Raw genomic sequence first — 17,881 nt, forward strand, 5'->3', positions numbered from 1 at the left:
TTTGTTTTGTTTTTTTACGAGATTTTTTGTTAAGTCTGTGTGTGAGTCGAATACATTCATTCATTCATTCATTCATTCAAATCCAACATTTTAACATGTTTTCTGAAAATTATTACTACTTTTAATTATCACTGCTTTTTCAGGAAACATATAACCTCCTTCATGGTGATACTTGTCATGCATTAGCAGATCATTGCTGAATTATCTGCTCATTACCTGATAATATTCGGTAAAGAAACATGCAGTCCTGTGCATGTAAGTAGGCCACATCCACGCCTGTGCATAACCCCTTTTGGAGCTCGTGGATCTGGGCTAATCTGCTCTGATAGAAATTCATGTTCTTGTATCAGTGTAACCCAAGGCCACAGCGATTCAATAAGCTGTGCCGCAGTTTGACGAAAGAGCATTTGAAACCTGAATAAAGTATGATAACCGCAGAGGGAGCCAACAAAGATTGGTTCAGAGAACTCGTTTTCATATTATTACAAAGTCGAGAAACATTCTCCCTTAAGCTTCCACAGGCAGAAACCCCTCTAACAGCAGGCAGAGAGACAGACAGACAGTATGGTGTGTGCACAGGAAGGCTCTACCCGGCCAAAAACTGCCTGTCCGCCCAGTTCCTGAGCTGCGTTTGGTTGCCTTGTCCTTTCTAATTAGGCAGACACAGTTCAGAGTAGAGTCTCTTCTAATTGGACACCCATCTAAAATGCACAGCAAGCCAAAGCCGCTGGCCAGTGTGTGTGTGAGCCAACACAAAGCACAGGCTGCCTGGCACACGTGCTGGCAGACCGCAGGGACCGAACTGTCAGGCTTTTGTGCTTGCGTGCTCGGTCTGAGCTGGCGCTTGTGTCCCTGTCCGGCTGTCTGTGCAAAGCCACGCCCACGTCACAGTCCACAGTGTTCCTGTGACGAGGATCCGCGAAAGACACTTGCGGGCTGTGTGTCACTTACCGAAGCGAGTGCCCCCGGGGGGGGCGGATTTTACACGGTCAAACGGCACATCGCTCTCCACACCAACTCTTCTGACTATTCTGAGGGGACGGCTCACGCAGAGCAAGTGTGCACTGTGCGGACCGCAATAAACAAGCTTAGTTATCCCGTCACGGTTCTGTTTGTTGTGCAGCGGGTCACTTTAAACATGCCAGCTGAGGTCACTCAGCGCTGATTATCTACTGTATGTTACTTAAGCTCTGCGCTGACCTTTTAGAAAAGAGACTCCACAGGAACCTTCTTCTGTGCTTTTAGTGTGTGCAGCGGACGCTGACTTACTGGTGCAGCCAGAGTCGGGGGAATCACTGTCAGCACGGTAGAAGCCGTTCAAGCAGGGGCAAATATTGGCTCCTCTGGCGCTGGTGCGGCTGTTCAGAGGGCAGAGAATACAGGATCCTTCACCGTATTTTGATTTGAAAGTCCCAGAGATGCACGCTGTGAGACAGGAAGAGCAAATATAAAGGACAGTAAGAAAAAAAAGACAACATGCTGCCACGTTCATCAGGTAATAACATTTGGACCACATGTGCAATAGCTTCCCGTGCAACAGTAACAACGCGGGACAGTCACAGAGTGCAGCATCATCACTTTACATGTTGTACACCAATTCATGCAAATTAGTTGTCTGAGATTCAGTCACATCGTCATATACGCACTCAAAAAAATAACGCATTTAGTCAACTTGATTCAATTTTGGGCAGGATTTCCATCGAATGCATGTATGTAGCTCAACACACTCAAATTAAATTACACTGCATGGATGTACTTTGTTTGATTTGGAGATGCGGTGCCCTCCAAACGTACTGGACCGCTTGATTTTAATTTGTTTATGCCATTTCAAATACATAAAGTAAATCAGGCTTCTCGATATACATTTTTCCCAAATTACCTTCCTTAAACTCAAACGCAAAGCAAATCTCTACAACTTGATATAAATCAATTAAAAACATCAAGGCCAAGATGATGTGTTGCATAAGTAATGACCCACTTTGGTTATATAGCTTCATGATGAAGTGCTGTAGAGGAGGATTTTCTTATAAAGAAGATCTGAAAGTTCAGCTACAATTTGCCAGAAGGTACATCTGAGATGCAAGATGAGATTTGATGTTATGGTGAAAGACTGATAAACACTAATAAACACTGAATAATTCACAGTTTAAAAAATGTGCAAATGAAATGTGCAAGTAAAATAAAATGTGCAATAAGACAACAAAAAAATGAGTGAAAGACAACAGATTGAAGTTAAGTTGTACATGGGGTATATGAATTAGGGATTTTTTTGGCAGGTTAAATTCTTGCACAATCACTCAGTTTTTGAGAATAATGCTTGTATTTCTTCATAATTGATGTAAATAAAGTCTAAGATATATTCAGTGACTCGGAAATGTTCATGTATCCATCCCCTGACTTGTCTTAAGACCCATTACTTATGCAACCCATCAACTTTTATATTTTTTAATTAATTTATATCAAGTTGTAGAGATTTGCTTTGAGTTTGAGTTTAAAGAAGACAATTTTTGAAATTTTTATATTGCAAAGACAGATTTAATTTTTGTATTTAAAATGGCATAAACAAATTAAAATGTGTTAAAAATATCAAGTGACCCAATACTTTGAACAACACTTCGTATATTTATGAGACAGAATTTGTCTTACAAATTAAGTCAGGAGCTCTCGTATGCCAACATAACAAACTCCGCTCAAACAAGTCAAATATGTGTGCAAAATCACAGGGTGTTCAAATACTTATTTTCCTCACTGTAGCCTATGGATTTACGGCATACAGGAGGAGGCAGAGTCAAAGAGCAACTCGGTCGACTCTGACCTCCAGATCCAAAGCGTGCATCAAGCCAAAACCAAAACCTGGCCAGTCTCCCAGATCTACTGTCCTCAATTTCCAGCAGTTCACAGTGACGGAGATTATATATTAAAAAAGTATGGGAGAAGAAAACAATCATCCTTAGTGGGCACAGGATATAGTTTGACTACAACTGCTCTGCAAGATGCTGCAACAACATATTTAAACATCAAGAGGATCTTAAAGAGAGAAGGCATCTCTTTTCCGATACCTCATTAAAATGCACATCCACTGGGCTAACGGGGTGAAAACCTATGGAGAAGAGGCAACCAGCAACCTGTGGCAGAGAGGATACAATGTGGATAATGCAGGTACCAACACCAGAGGAATCATGCACATCGAAAGTCAACCTGGACCGCGACATGGAAATACAACAGGAGGGATCACACCAGGGAGGCCAGCAGACGCGTGTGAGTATGAGTGGTGGGTAAAATCTCATTACTGGGAGGGGGCACTTTCTTTACATGAAGCGTTCCCCCTGATCTCTCTTTGTGGAAGTCACTTTCTTTATATATATATATATATATATATATATATATATATATATATATATATAATATATATATATATATATATATATATATATATATATATATATATATATATACACTCAACAAAAATATAAACGCAACACTTTTGGTTTTGCTCCCATTTTGTATGAGATGAACTCAAAGATCTAAAACTTTTTCCACATACACAATATCACCATTTCCCTCAAATATTGTTCACAAACCAGTCTAAATCTGTGATAGTGAGCACTTCTCCTTTGCTGAGATAATCCATCCCACCTCACAGGTGTGCCATATCAAGATGCTGATTAGACACCATGATTAGTGCACAGGTGTGCCTTAGACTGCCCACAATAAAAGGCCACTCTGAAAGGTGCAGTTCTGTTTTATTGGGGGGGATACCAGTCAGTATCTGGTGTGACCACCATTTGCCTCATGCAGTGCAACACATCTCCTTCGCATAGAGTTGATCAGGTTGTCAATTGTGGCCTGTGGAATGTTGGTCCACTCCTCTTCAATGGCTGTGCGAAGTTGCTGGATATTGCAGGAACTGGTACACGCTGTCGTATACGCCGGTCCAGAGCATCCCAAACATGCTCAATGGGTGACATATCCGGTGAGTATGCCGGCCATGCAAGAACTGGGACATTTTCAGCTTCCAAGAATTGTGTACAGATCCTTACAACATGGGGCCGTGCATTATCCTGCTGCAACATGAGGTGATGTTCTTGGATGTATGGCACAACAATGGGCCTCAGGATCTCGTCACGGTATCTCTGTGCATTCAAAATGCCATCAATAAAATGCACCTGTGTTCTTCGTCCATAACAGACGCCTGCCCATACCATAACCCCACCGCCACTCGATCCACAACATTGACATCAGAAAACCGCTCACCCACACGACGCCACACACGCTGTCTGCCATCTGCCTTGGACAGTGTGAACCGGGATTCATCCGTGAAGAGAACACCTCTCCAACGTGCTAAACACCAGCGAATGTGAGCATTTGCCCACTCAAGTCGGTTACAACGACGAACTGGAGTCAGGTCGAGACCCCGATGAGGACGACAAGCATGCAGATGAGCTTCCCTGAGATGGTTTCTGACAGTTTGTGCAGAACTTCTTTGGTTATGCAAACCGATTGTTTCAGCAGCTCTGGTTGACATTCCTGCTGTCAGCATGCCAATTGCACGCTCCCTCAAATCTTGCGACATCTGTGGCATTGTGCTGTGTGATAAAACTGCACCTTTCAGAGTGGCCTTTTATTGTGGGCAGTCTAAGGCACACCTGTGCACTAATCATGGTGTCTAATCAGCATCTTGATATGGCACACCTGTGAGGTGGGATGGATTATCTCAGCAAAGGAGAAGTGCTCACTATCACAGATTTAGACTGGTTTGTGAACAGTATTTGAGGGAAATGGTGATATTGTGTATGTGGAAAAAGTTTTAGATCTTTGAGTTCATCTCATACAAAATGGGAGCAAAACCAAAAGTGTTGCGTTTATATTTTTGTTGAGTGTATATATATATATATATATATATATATATATATATACTTAAAACAAGTAAGCTGTTCTTAAAAATGTTCTAAGTTCACGAATGTTCAATGGAAAGTCTGTGGTGGAACCATCAGAATGTGGACAGAACTATGATGGTTTATGGACACCAAACAACAAGAAGGACTAAGAAGGACTTTACTCATTATTCAACAACACACTCTGTCTACTCCAGAACTGACTATTTTAATGCAGAAAGAGAACAGAGATAAAATACAAGAATGTCAGATCAGAGTGGCAGATGCGTCTGACCATAGCACCATCTAGCTGAAGATCTACTTGAACTTTAGACAGAAATAAACAATATGGAGATTGAACAATGGACAAAATTCAGAAAGCAACAGGAAAAATTAAATCAAATAAGACACCTACAAGTGATGGATTTCCTTCTGAGTGGTACAAGAAGTATGGTGAAGAACAAAAGCCTATAACTTCGTCAGGCTTGTCTGGGTGTCTTGGTGGCTTTCCTCTCTAATCACCTTCTTATACAATCACTCAGTTTTTGAAAACTGTCACCTCCACTCAGATTTACCATAGAGTACCATACTGTTTGTGTTTCTTCATAATTCATGTAAATAAAGTCCAAGACATATAGTAAACAGGGTCTTGGGAATGTTCATGTATCCATCCCCAGACTTGTCCAAAGCAAACTGGACGTAAAAGTGATGGTTTGTGTTAATTTAACACTGTCAGTGATAGTTTTACACTGGTGATTTTACTGTGCACAGACATTTTTTGGAATTGTACAAATATACAACCCCTTTTGGGGGAACGTTCACTCTTTGTGACATATTGGGATATGTAATTCCTAAATCTTGTCTTGTTTTATATGTTGGTTATTTGGATGGAACTGTGCATGCAGGAGACAAATACAGTGCCCGGAAAGTATTCACAGTGTTTCACTTTTTCCACATTGTGTTATGTTACAGCCTTATTCCAAAATGGATTAAATAATTTTTTCCCTCAAAATTCTACACGCAATACCCCATAATGACAACGTGCAAAGTTTTTTTTTTTTAATTTTCTGCAAATTTATTAAAAATAAAAACTAAGAAATCACAAGTACACATGAAGCTCAAAATTGAGTTCTGGTGTATCCTGTTTCCACTGATCATCCTTCAGATGTTTCTACAGCTTAAATGGAGTCTACCTGAGGTAAATTCAGTTGACTGAACAATATTTGGGAAGGCACACACCTGTCTACATATAAAGTCCCACAGTTGACAGTGCATGTCAGAGCACAAACCAAGCATGAAGTCAAAGGAATTGACTGTAGACATCCGAGACAGGATTGTCTTGATTGTCTCTGGGAAAGGGTACAGAAACATTTATGCTGCTTTTAAGGTCCCAATGAGCACAGTGGCCTCCATCATCCGTAAATGGAAGAAGCTCAGATCCACCAGGACTCTTCCTAGAGCTGGCCGCTTGTCTAAACTGAGCGATTGGGGAGAAGGGGATGTTTTTCAGTGGCAGGAACGAGGAGACTAGTCAGGATTGAGGGAAATACGAATGCAGCAATGTAAAGAGACATCCTGGATGAAAACCTGCTCCAGAGCGCTCCTGACCTCAGACTGAGGAGACGGTTCATCTTTCAGCAGGAAAATGACCCTAAACACACAGCCAAGATATCAGAGGAGTGGCTTCAGGACAACTCTGTGACTGTTCTTGAGTGGCCCAGCCAGAGACCAGACCTGAATCCGACTGAACATCTGTGGAGAGATCTGAAAATTGCTGTACACCAAAGCTCCCCATCCAACCTGATGGAGCATGAGAGGTGCTACAAAGAGGAATGGGCAAAACTGCCCAAAGATAGGTGCACCAAGTCTGTGGCATCATATTGAAAGAAGACTTGAAATTGCTGTAATTGTAACTGTAATTTCTGCCAAAGGTGCATCAACAAAGTATTGGGCAAAGGGTTTGAATACTTAAGCAAGAGTGATTTCTTCGGTACTTTAACGTTTCCCATAATCTCCCTGCGCTTCCCAGAATGCACCGTGGTGCCAGCCGAGTTCCGCCGTTTCAAAGCCATGTAAACAATGACTAACAAGGATGTGGAGAGGCCGATTCAGTGAGTTCACGAACTATTATGATGATGACACGTTCTCTCAAGTTGAGAGGGTTATCGAGAAGAGGTGTAGCACCTGTGATAAACTTCTGTCGTGCCCCAATGTTGTCTTGTTATCCATACTTCACGAGGTGTATTTACACTGTGCCCTAACCCGGAACTCTGGTGAAACAACCTCTCTCATGAGTCACAGACTGCGAGATGGTGTGATATTCACAACTGCAAAACAGTGAATTAGTATTTTATTGTGTCATTATTGAGTGTTGTGACTCAAATTTTTAGGAAAAAAAAAAATGTACTCCATTTTGGAATAAGGCTGTAACATAACAAAATGTGGAACAAGTGAAGTGCTGTGAATACTTTCTGGATGCACTGTTTGTTCATGTGATAATGTCTGTGGTATGACAACACATTGCAAAACTAAAATACACCTGTTAACAGTGGGGAAAAAAGTGTTCTTTTAAAGAGTGCAGCATGCCCTTCATGGGATTAGAGATGTATATTATATATGTACAGAGGAGGTTTAAAGATCAGGCAACAGAGCATTTCAACTGCACACACATTCACTGCTGCACTTAATTCACAAAACACACACACACACAATCCGCATTGTATTTTAGTATTAGTTAGAATTATAGCCTGCCATCATGAAAATAACTGAGCTGCCTAAACCACAATCAAGCGAACATTATTTATTACGAGATGCACTGACGAAATAATAACAAAGCTGCTAATACTCCATACAGCCTATGTGCAAACCTCCACTATGCTTTTGCGAGAGCAATGAATGGAGCTGTGCAATTTTGCACGGTGCTGTGCCGTGTGTCCGACTGAATCACTATGCATCCGGCCAAGCCCTGCTAATCTTCTCCTGCTCTCCGGCACACAGTCAGTACACACCACTGTGCAGGATTGGTGCCGCATAGATCAATAAAATCGCCAAAACACAGAAAACAACCTGCATTATATTTTAATTTTAGCCTGTAGTTTTAAATCAACATCAAAGTGACTGTGCAACCGAATCCACATTCAAGCAGACACGATTTATTTCTAGATGCAGTAATGAAATAAATACCAAAGCCATCTGTAAAATGAAAGTAAAAGATGGATATTATCCCTCATCTCTACAGATTACAACTCGTTTGTTCACTTTTATGGATCACCATGGGTCACAGCCTCGTGGTAAATTTGAACATGTTTACAACTTTCATGGCTGGTTGTAGCATTCTGCAACACCACTATGAGCACCAGTTGCACACTACGACATGCTCCGATTGGGTATCTGATGTTTTTAAGTCATTACAGTGACCAATAAGCTGCCAACAATCAGCAAAGGGAAACCAGCTTAAGTGAGAAATAAGGTCTTTTTGCTAACATTTGCGCATATATTTGTATCTGCACTCCTTGTCACGCTATCAGGTCACATTAATCCCTCCACAAAACAGGCACAATGACAGCAAACTTTCATGCTGAAGAGGAGGGGAAAAGCGGGTAAAGATAAAGATAGACTGTTGACAGGAGATTGCTGTTGTCAGACAAACAGGAACAGAGAACGCTTGCGAGAAAAGAGATACACCCTAAAGCCATCAATCAGTGTCTGTTCAGTCCTAAGCTTTCCAAACAACAACGAGCACAAAAGGGCTTCCAATGCGTGCAGAAACGCTCCGTAATAAGACAATAAATCAATACAAAAGAAGGGACATCAGAGTGGACATATGCAAATTAGCTTTGGAGCGTTATTCAAAAAAAAATGATATGAAATTAAATTTGGATGCCACAGTGTCAACGCCTCGTCTTAAAGCGGGAGTCTGACATTTGTCAAGCTGAGCTTATTTTTTTTTTTTAACTTGTGGGGTTCAACTTTTCACTCTGAACAAAAACGTAATTAATTAGTGGAGTATAAGTATTAGTATTTACAACACAAACACTGTCAAGTGCTGACCGGAAATATGATATAATGGCACGGAGCAAGCTAAAAATACTCAGAAAACACCTCTGGACTCCACGGAACAGGTTAAAATTTCATTAGAAGCATCTGATAGCACAGAGGGGATCCCGTCAGAAGTAAACGTGCATGTTTATTGACTAAATGTAAAGATATATTTTAAAATGACTAATTATAGTTAGTCGCTTACCTTAGCCTTACCATGGTGGCAAGCTTGGGATGGGAATTAATAAGATTTTATCGATCAATGCCATTGGTGATTCTGACTATTGGCCGGGTTATTTATTATTTCCTGGTCAGTTTTCTGTGTGGAAAATTGTAGAACTACATGTTTAAAGTGTTAAGGCAGCCATTTTCTTTGGTGCTAGATGCAGCATGATGTCACCTATGATGTCGTGACTCATGACGTTTTGCAACACTGATAACAGGAACTAATAAGAACACCGGTGGACTGAAAAATCTGCACCTGGTTCTTAACTGGAACAGGTCTCAATTCCCATCCTTATACTGTGCTAGACTGAGGCCTTACAAGTTGACTGCTGATGACGGGCACATTCTGAAAGCCAGAGCTACTCATCAGCAAATTACTTGTAAAGATGCTATGACACTTGGCACATGGCATGTATTAAGTAACCCCCGCACTGTCGCACAATTCACTGTGACATTCCCACTCGCTGTGTCCCCAGCTGGATGCTGCACTTTGTGCCGCTGGATGCTGTGTATAGAAAATAACTATTTCGTAGTGGATTAATCAATTTCTCTCAGAGTTTGGGTGATGATAACTTCTCTAATTGCTTCCGGAATCACAGACGAATCTACAGCTGCAGCTTTTTCTCTCTCTATCTCTCTTGTGCGCTTCATGAGGTGGAGAACACATTTGGAATCATCTAAAAGGTAATTATTTGTAATATTTATATTGTAATAGCTTGGTAAAACAGTTGCATTTTCATTCCTTCTTATGAGTATCTGTAAAATTATGTTTATGATAAGTTTATCATCTTGTCATAATCATTCAGATGAACTGCGCTGTGGTGCGTTGGGCTGATGCAATGACTCGCACTGACACTCAGTATTTTTTATTGTTTGCGCAATGTTCACGTGAAGTTTTATTTCATTCCTCATGACCGTCAGAGGGCCGTGCTTTAGCACCTGGATTATTCCATGCGCGCATGCGCAGAGGTCTTGATGCGTGCCAGAGATTTTGAACATTTCAAAATTTTCTTTGCGCACTTGCACAAAGCTGCACACAGTTTACAACAGTTTATGGTTTTCAATGAGTTTACGAGTTTACTCTCCTGCACAGCAGATTGTGTACAAGTGCATGGATCAAATTCGTGCAAGTGTCAAGGCATCTTAATCCCTCAGTGAAGCACACTATAAGGGTGGGAACTGAGAACTGGTTATACAGCAGCTAAATGTGTAATAGGTCATTTTTAAAAGATGATTTACATTTTGTGAGATAAATGTGTACATTTACCTCTTTAGGGATCATTTTCATGCTATTAGACAATTAACATTTTTGAAGTGCATGGGTGGTGGCCAAGTGGTTAGTGCGCTTGGTTTCAGTGCTTCAGATCCCGGTTTAAACGCCACCCCTACCCATTTCTCTATGTAATGTGGGGTTGCATCAGGAAGGGCATCCGGTGTAAAACCTGTGCCAAATTAGCATGCACTTCCAGACCTCAGATCCGCTGTGAAAACAAGGGAGCAGCTGGGAGGCTTACTTACTAATAGGCAGAAGAAGTGTGTTACCTTACCCCCACAATCCTAGACCAAAGAAGAATTGAGTTGGCAGAAATTAAACTCCACAGGTTGTGGCGACTGCAGTCTCTAGGGGGAGATGCCTTACTGTTTGCAACATTCTGAGAGCTGGCGCAAAAGCGGACTCTGGCAAACATCTGTCCTGTCAGCATGAGTGCTCATAAAAGCCAGACACCGAGAGAGTGTGATTAACTAGTTAGGTTAGTGGTCTTTCAGTCTGAACTCAAGTTCCACCCTAATCCACAAGCACTTTTAGTAAGATCAGGGCAGCTAATGGCACACATTGTTGCTCTAACGCCAAGCAATAAAAATCCAAAAGAGGTAAAATGAAAATGTGCTTTTATTTCTCCCATAAATTCAGCAAAACCTTTGGGCTCTGTGCCCTCCAATTTGATTTCTCGTCTATTGCCATCGTTTTTATTTGTTTGTTTTCGTGGGCTTCTCCCACTGACTTGTTCCTATCCACTCCCCCTCTTTACACGGCGTCACCCTCCAATGTGTCTCCCCTCTGTCGACGCTTCTCTCTATCTCGTGCGTTTGAGTTTGGCTACGGGAGCGCAGTAAGAAATGAAACGTCGGGGTGATAATGTTTTTGTGGCAGTGTTGGCTCACGTTTGTCTGAACGGTGTTATGAGTGCGGCCGCCTGTAGATTAACTAACAGGAGGCCGTAGAGGAAATTACACTTCCTCTCTGCCGCTCCACAGAGCTGTTTATCATGTACGCGCTGTAAGCTTTTAACCTTGAGCCGCCAAATGGCAACGAATGAGCTCTCGAGCGAATGTTATACACTATTTCTCATGCCTAGGTGAGAAAAGGCTTCGCTTGTCTGTCTTTGACTTCCTGCGGCTCCTTCCCTCCTCTTTCTTTCTCCTTCCTCTTTTGGACGCCATTTCCGTCCCTTCCCCTGCAATTCACACCTCTTAGCTCACACTTATCTCCTCTCTTCTTCCAAATACCTTCTCTCTGTATTATCTACTTTTTCCTCGTAGAGATCCGGCGACGTGCTCTGTGTTGTGCCTTCCCGCTATCTCCCTCTCTCTCCCGCCTGTCCTACGCTCACAATATTTGTATGCTGCTCCTCTCCACAACACCTCATTAATTCCTGCTCTTCTCCACCCTCCTTCACCCCCACTTTCAGGAGCTGCACAATAATGCAGAGAACAGGCCATGCACGGACGTGACTCGCGCCAAGCCTGCAAAGGAGATTTGCTCAAATAAAAGTCAGAGTGTCTGTTAAACACACATACCCTGGCACCTGCGTGCTGTCGGAGATGGTTCGACCCAGCCACGCAGGTGCATGAGCCCACCGGAACCATCCACTCGCCATCGCCATTGCAGTAGAGCTTGAGAGGGACGGACACCTCCATGGCGTTGGACACGCAGGCACCTGGAGCGATGACAAGGGATGTTGCCTCTGCACCTGTAGCCGTCTCAGGGAAGACAGCGAAATTGGCGATGGTGGTGGAGCACTTCTTGAAGAAAACCCCTGACTGAGATGAGTGACATGCAGGCGCCGAGGTCCTGGAAACGCCAAGTAGAACCCGGCTTTGGAAAGCGGGCCGAAGCTGCGCACTTTGGTGTTGATCCTGCCGGCCTCCAACAGAGAGAAACTCTCATCTGGGGCGATGGTGTCCACCTTCACGTAAGGGTTCTCCTTCCACAGAGGGGTGGTGTCAGTCGCTGTGTCGCCTTCAGACTCATAGTAGAACAGGTTAAAGGTCTCTTTGCAGGAGCCGGGGATGTTGGGGATGCTGGCGCAGTCGCGGACGGAGAACTTGAGCTCTACATAGACGCGCAGCACACCCTTGCGGGGGATGAAGTCCGTCCTCAGCCAGTTGTTTTGGTTGGGCTGCCGAACATTGCACACCTGGTAGGTTCTGATTGGACTCATGGAGTCATCGTAGCCACTAACCTCCTCCCACTGTGGAAACAACAGAGAGGCACTCAGACAAAAGCCAGCAGTGAATATGGAACGATGAGCTACACACTGGATGAAAGAGCCCGTCTCTATTTAGAAACAAAATGAATTTGGATTGATCCTCTTTTTCTTTGGGCACGCTCAGAAAAAAAACAAAACTGAGCATCAACAGAGACTCGTGATGTTATTTAATACTGACTCATGTTAAATAGAGGCCAGTCTGAACGGCGATGTGATGTTTGATGAAAACAGACACACTTTACAAAATGTTTTATTAAAACACAGTCTGTACTACGAATTTCAAGACCCGTGCAGAATAATTTCCAGCACAAATGCTTGTTATTGCAAAAAATCATTTGACAAATTCTAATTATCATGTGCTATTAGGAAACATTCTCTCATTAAAAACACATTTCACGTGTTGTGCCTGTTTATTTATGATGCTGGTCACATATTTTGGAAAGCAGGTCATTCTGCAGGCAGTATCTTCACAAACTGTTTGTTAGCTCTGTATCAGAGGTGAACAAATAAACTGCTGGCAATCAGGTATTACAAAATGAGAATATAATAATGCACAACGCATGATACTTTAAAAATGTTAATGCAAGAGCGTCAGTTGTGGTATTATGCACTTCAGGTACAGCAAGACGCTTTTAGAATCGCATGACTAAATTAAAGCTATAGTGTGCATATAACATGAATAATTATCTGTTCATTAGTGTATATTATGTAACGTCTGAGTGGATCCTTGTCATTTGATTGGTGCTTTGTATGTCACGTGACATGGATAATTCATCCCATTTGTGTTGCATTGCATTTAGCGTGTAATTTGATTTCACTTACTGTGAAAATTTGGTTCCATACATTTTGTACCATTGCATATTGCAAAACCCACTCACACACACCCTAGTGGGGTTGGCGTTGAGCTAAACATGGCGGAGTTTGTTTTGCTGATGAACAGCGATTTGAATGAGCTAATTGATGGTGATAATTCTTCTAACACGCACACAAAAAACACGAATCCACTACATCATAAGCAGTCTGGAGGCATGAAGAGTTGTTAGGATGAAAACCTGGACAAACTTCTGACATGATTTTTTTCTGGACTGAGGAGGTACACAAAGTCTTTTTTTTTTTTAAAGTACACAAAGTTAGTGCACGGCATCATGGACTACATCGTCAGAATTATTGTTTGAATTATCTAACTGTTTTTCCATGTTGACTGAGAAAAATTTTGGACTCCTGTTTAAGGGCCCCTTCACACATAACACGAAAGATGCAGAAACCAGAAGAAAATCCGCGAACCAAGAACGAAATGGGGAAACGCAAAACATTCCACCTGCTGTCAGGAGGGACACACAGTCAGACAGGTGTGCACGATACCGCGGCGACGGTTGTGCACGCTCGTGTTTGCACGCACGAACACAGTGCAAGCACGTGGAAAATCACACACAGCAGCGGAACAAAAATTTCTAAAAACACCACAATTTACAATATTTAATTCCTGTTATAAAGAGTGGATTTAGACGCTGCCTAGACATACACCAGGAAGTAATGAAATGACGTGGATTACTATTCTCCCTTTTATGTTTTACATGAATTACCTGATGCGCCCCTCTCATCAAGACATCATCTCATCTTATGAAGAGCCAGCTGTCATGTCATGAACACATCAGCCGGCATGGCGTGTCCAGGACGTAGTGTTCCGCTGGTGACCGTGTTGCAAATCTGATATGTGTTTGTCACTGTAGGGAAATCCCAGTGACACACACCTCGCAGTGATTCTCAGCATGGCACGATATTCACTAGCATCATGGTGCACTGACACGGTGGTCAGGTGAAGTGATATATTTTAATTTATTCCCACGTGAGGACAGCAAGTTCACTTCATGGTGTATTTATGCGTTGTTATATTCTACCAGCCACTACAGGTGTTCCCCAGTTATGACTTGAGATCACAAATATCTGATCAGCTGCAGGTCAAAGGGAGATGTGCCCCCTTTTGTCTGCAGACGTTGCAGCTGTGGGGGAAAAAAATAAAAACCACACACCATAACAAAATACCGCAAGATACTGAATTCCTCTTATCAAGCGGACTATACAAGTATGATCCTTTTGTTCCTCTGTATATGACCCACGGTCAGAGACGTATAGTCATGAAATGACTTGAATGAAGCAGTGAATGCTTATCACATTCATATCTGCTGGCCCGGCGTGTCTGGCAAGCGGCGAGCCAAAGGAGAGACACCGTGTCATGTAGACCATAGCTCACATGGGTGACGTGACATTCAGATCACCAGCTGAGTGTCTGCATGATCAGATGGTCCTTTTCACATGGAGCAGCATGCCAGTGTGCACGCAGAGCGGCCACTCCAGCAGTGGCAACAGCGATATATGTTTTTATGTATTTCCACGTGAGGACAGCAAGCAGATGCACACACTTCACGGCACAGAGTTGTAAGGTCATGTCCTTCAAAACACGGTACGTGTTCTTCAGTTGTGACATCCAGGTCCAGAGATCTCAACAGCTGCTGCTGTTTAGGGCCATGCCCACCTGTTCGTGCAGCACACAGAACAAAGTGTCACTCTCTGTTTCTGTGATGATTCGTTTTAGTTATTTGTTATGTAATTGTGTATGTAGTAATTGTAGTGATTATTTATATAGCTGTCCTGGCTGTGGTCTCTGTGTTTGTAATGTAACACTTCATTTCTTCCATCATTTCCAGCTGTCAGTGTGTGGCTGGGCAGCAATCACATATGCACGCCACATATGTTGGGGGGGGCGGCAGGGGCATCCGAAAGACACGCATGCGACATGTGTAGCGAGGGGGAATGGGGGGGCGCGACATACGCGCGATACACATTCATGCAACATGTGTTGACGGGGGAGCCAACACTCTGGCACGCCACATGTGTATCGCCACACTCGTGGGGCACTTAGACATATTTCACAAACAGCTCGAATGTGGTCACCTGCTGTCTATTATCGTGCCAGGAGCATGAATAGCCACGCCTTTTCTAAGTGCTCAGCAAGCTGTGTTAGATGTTCGTGTGTGGCACCTGGAATTTGGCCGACACCTGCTGAGAGAGTGGTCAAATGGGCACTGTAGGGCATTTGCTGTCTCTCGGCCACTTCTGTGTGCGAATGGTTGTGGCAACAGCTGAACGAGGCGTTTGAGGCGGCTCCGATTTTTCATGAGTAGCATGCAATTCCTCCTTCGTGCACTAGTCAGCTTCAGTTATGTTTTGTGTGAAGGGCCCTAAAGTTCACGTTGGACTGTTGACGTGACGCACCAGTGACGGACACCAAAATGTAAGTCCCTTTTCTGTTGTTTATAAATTAATAATAGCAAATGACAAGGACCTATTTTAGCCACTATATAAAACAAATAATGAATGTTTTACATTGGTTTCATGAAACAAATATTTAATTTGGTGAAAGATAAAACATACCATTCAATGTTCCATCTTTCACCGAATTAAATATTCATACCTTTGAACTCAAACATTCATTATTTGTATAATCACCTGCAACAACCATGAGCTAGAATGAGCTCTATATAACTACATGGGAGCATGGCTCCTCATGGAGACCACCATGCTTCAACAACCATGTTGATACAGTAGCTCAAAAGGGACATACTTACTCCATCTTTTCCATTTTGCAGTGCAGCCGGGAGACAAAAGAAAAAAAGAAGAGGATCGAGTGTGTGGTTGCTCCCCTATACAATGTCTACCGGTTGGTGGTGCAGGCTAACAAGTTTGAGAACCCTCATTCTTGTGAAATAAAGGATCATACTGTACATATTGCTTATCTGAAGAGAAGACAAATGAGTTGAATCAATGTGGCCAAAGAAGTGAAAACATGAAGGGAAATAAAATCGTGATCAGTGATGTCATATGAAGTCTGCAACCTCACCATGAGATGGCACTAAGGCCTTTTCTACAGAAACTGAAGTTTCACTATCCATTTTTTTCTTTGTACTTTTCTAAAAATGTTCGTAACACAGCACTGTTTCAAGAAATATCTGCATCCACACGGATCAGCAGAAAGTAGAAATTTACAAAGAAGCACAAAGCATAAAGTCTTTTAATGATGAAAACTGTTATACACATGGTGCATTTGATGTCTGGAAATACTTTGATTTCTTATTGTGGCAAATATTTGTAAATAAATGCAGCTTTTTTAACCCTCTGGGGTCCGAGGGCATTTTTGGACAGTTCACTCGCCTGGCATAAATGTTATTGCTGTTAACAGCTCTCCCTGCATCCCACAATCAAGTTTATGTCTCTTTTTTTCAGGACAATCTGTGCTTTCAGAATATATATGTTTTTGTTGTGTTTTATAAGTGTAATAAAGGTTTACAATCAAAATAGACAAGGAAAAAATAAAGCGAAAAATAATTTTCCACACACATTTATTCAAAACACACAGCAAACTATAATAAACAACTGTTTTGACACTTATAAAGGTAATTTGAGGTCTTGTGTGAAAGGCTGTACAACAAAAAGGTTCAAACAATAACACAAATACACATTTGAACAATATATACAAACTGGTCAATGTGTTTTGTAGTCCATTGATATGGTAAACAGTCCTTTACGCCGAGAAAGCAACAGAGTTATCCAGTAACATTCACATGCAAACTAGTGGAGCAATCCTAATAGTTACACACTCTTTGCTTGAGCACGTGAGAGTGTCATCAGAGGCTCTCCGTGTGCTCCTGCTTTCACTTTCGCTGTGTGTAATGGCGCAGGGCACACTGAGTATGTACTAATAGTATGTACTCATTGGAGCACCCAGGGGGCTATTCAAATGGGCCAACTAGTAACACATCACTTCTAAAAACAATCTTTGGTGTGTCACGTTAGGTGAATCTGCCCTACGATTGGATTTTGGAAAACCATGTGACGGTGAACCAATTCCGATTGGACACTCACATTGTGCACATCATCACACAGCTTCTATGAGGAGCACAAAGATGGCTGATGGCTGGCTCGAAAGTCTGCGGAGTTAACTTTTCAGCAAAAAAAAAGTAAGTTTCTATCTCATATCATTAAAAAGTTATTTATAATTTAGTAAAGCTTGGTCTTAGCCGTCGTATACAGTTTTCCTAAATCACATCACACTTTATTGCAATTTGCATGATCCATATTGATGGATTATGCAAAGTTCCTCATTCACTCACGGAGTTTTGATCCCAAAATCATACACAAAAGCATAGTTTTTAAACCTGGTTTGTGAAATAAAAACAAGAGCTGTAATATCATTTA

At 42.2% G+C, this 17,881-nt stretch overlaps 1 protein-coding gene across 1 annotated transcript in view; it reads right to left on the reverse strand.

Moving 5' to 3' along the window:
- The window catches only part of ephb3a (eph receptor B3a), a 158,211-nt gene that overhangs the window by 102,936 nt on the left and 37,394 nt on the right, over window positions 1-17,881 (reverse strand). Inside the window, 5 exon segments of the mRNA XM_034182756.1 lie at window positions 1,270-1,425; window positions 11,937-11,969; window positions 11,972-12,173; window positions 12,175-12,216; window positions 12,218-12,610. Coding sequence (XP_034038647.1) covers window positions 1,270-1,425; window positions 11,937-11,969; window positions 11,972-12,173; window positions 12,175-12,216; window positions 12,218-12,610 — 826 coding nt within the window.

This window comes from Thalassophryne amazonica, chromosome 12 (genome assembly GCF_902500255.1).
Source record: "Thalassophryne amazonica chromosome 12, fThaAma1.1, whole genome shotgun sequence".
Classification (NCBI taxonomy): domain Eukaryota; kingdom Metazoa; phylum Chordata; class Actinopteri; order Batrachoidiformes; family Batrachoididae; genus Thalassophryne; species Thalassophryne amazonica.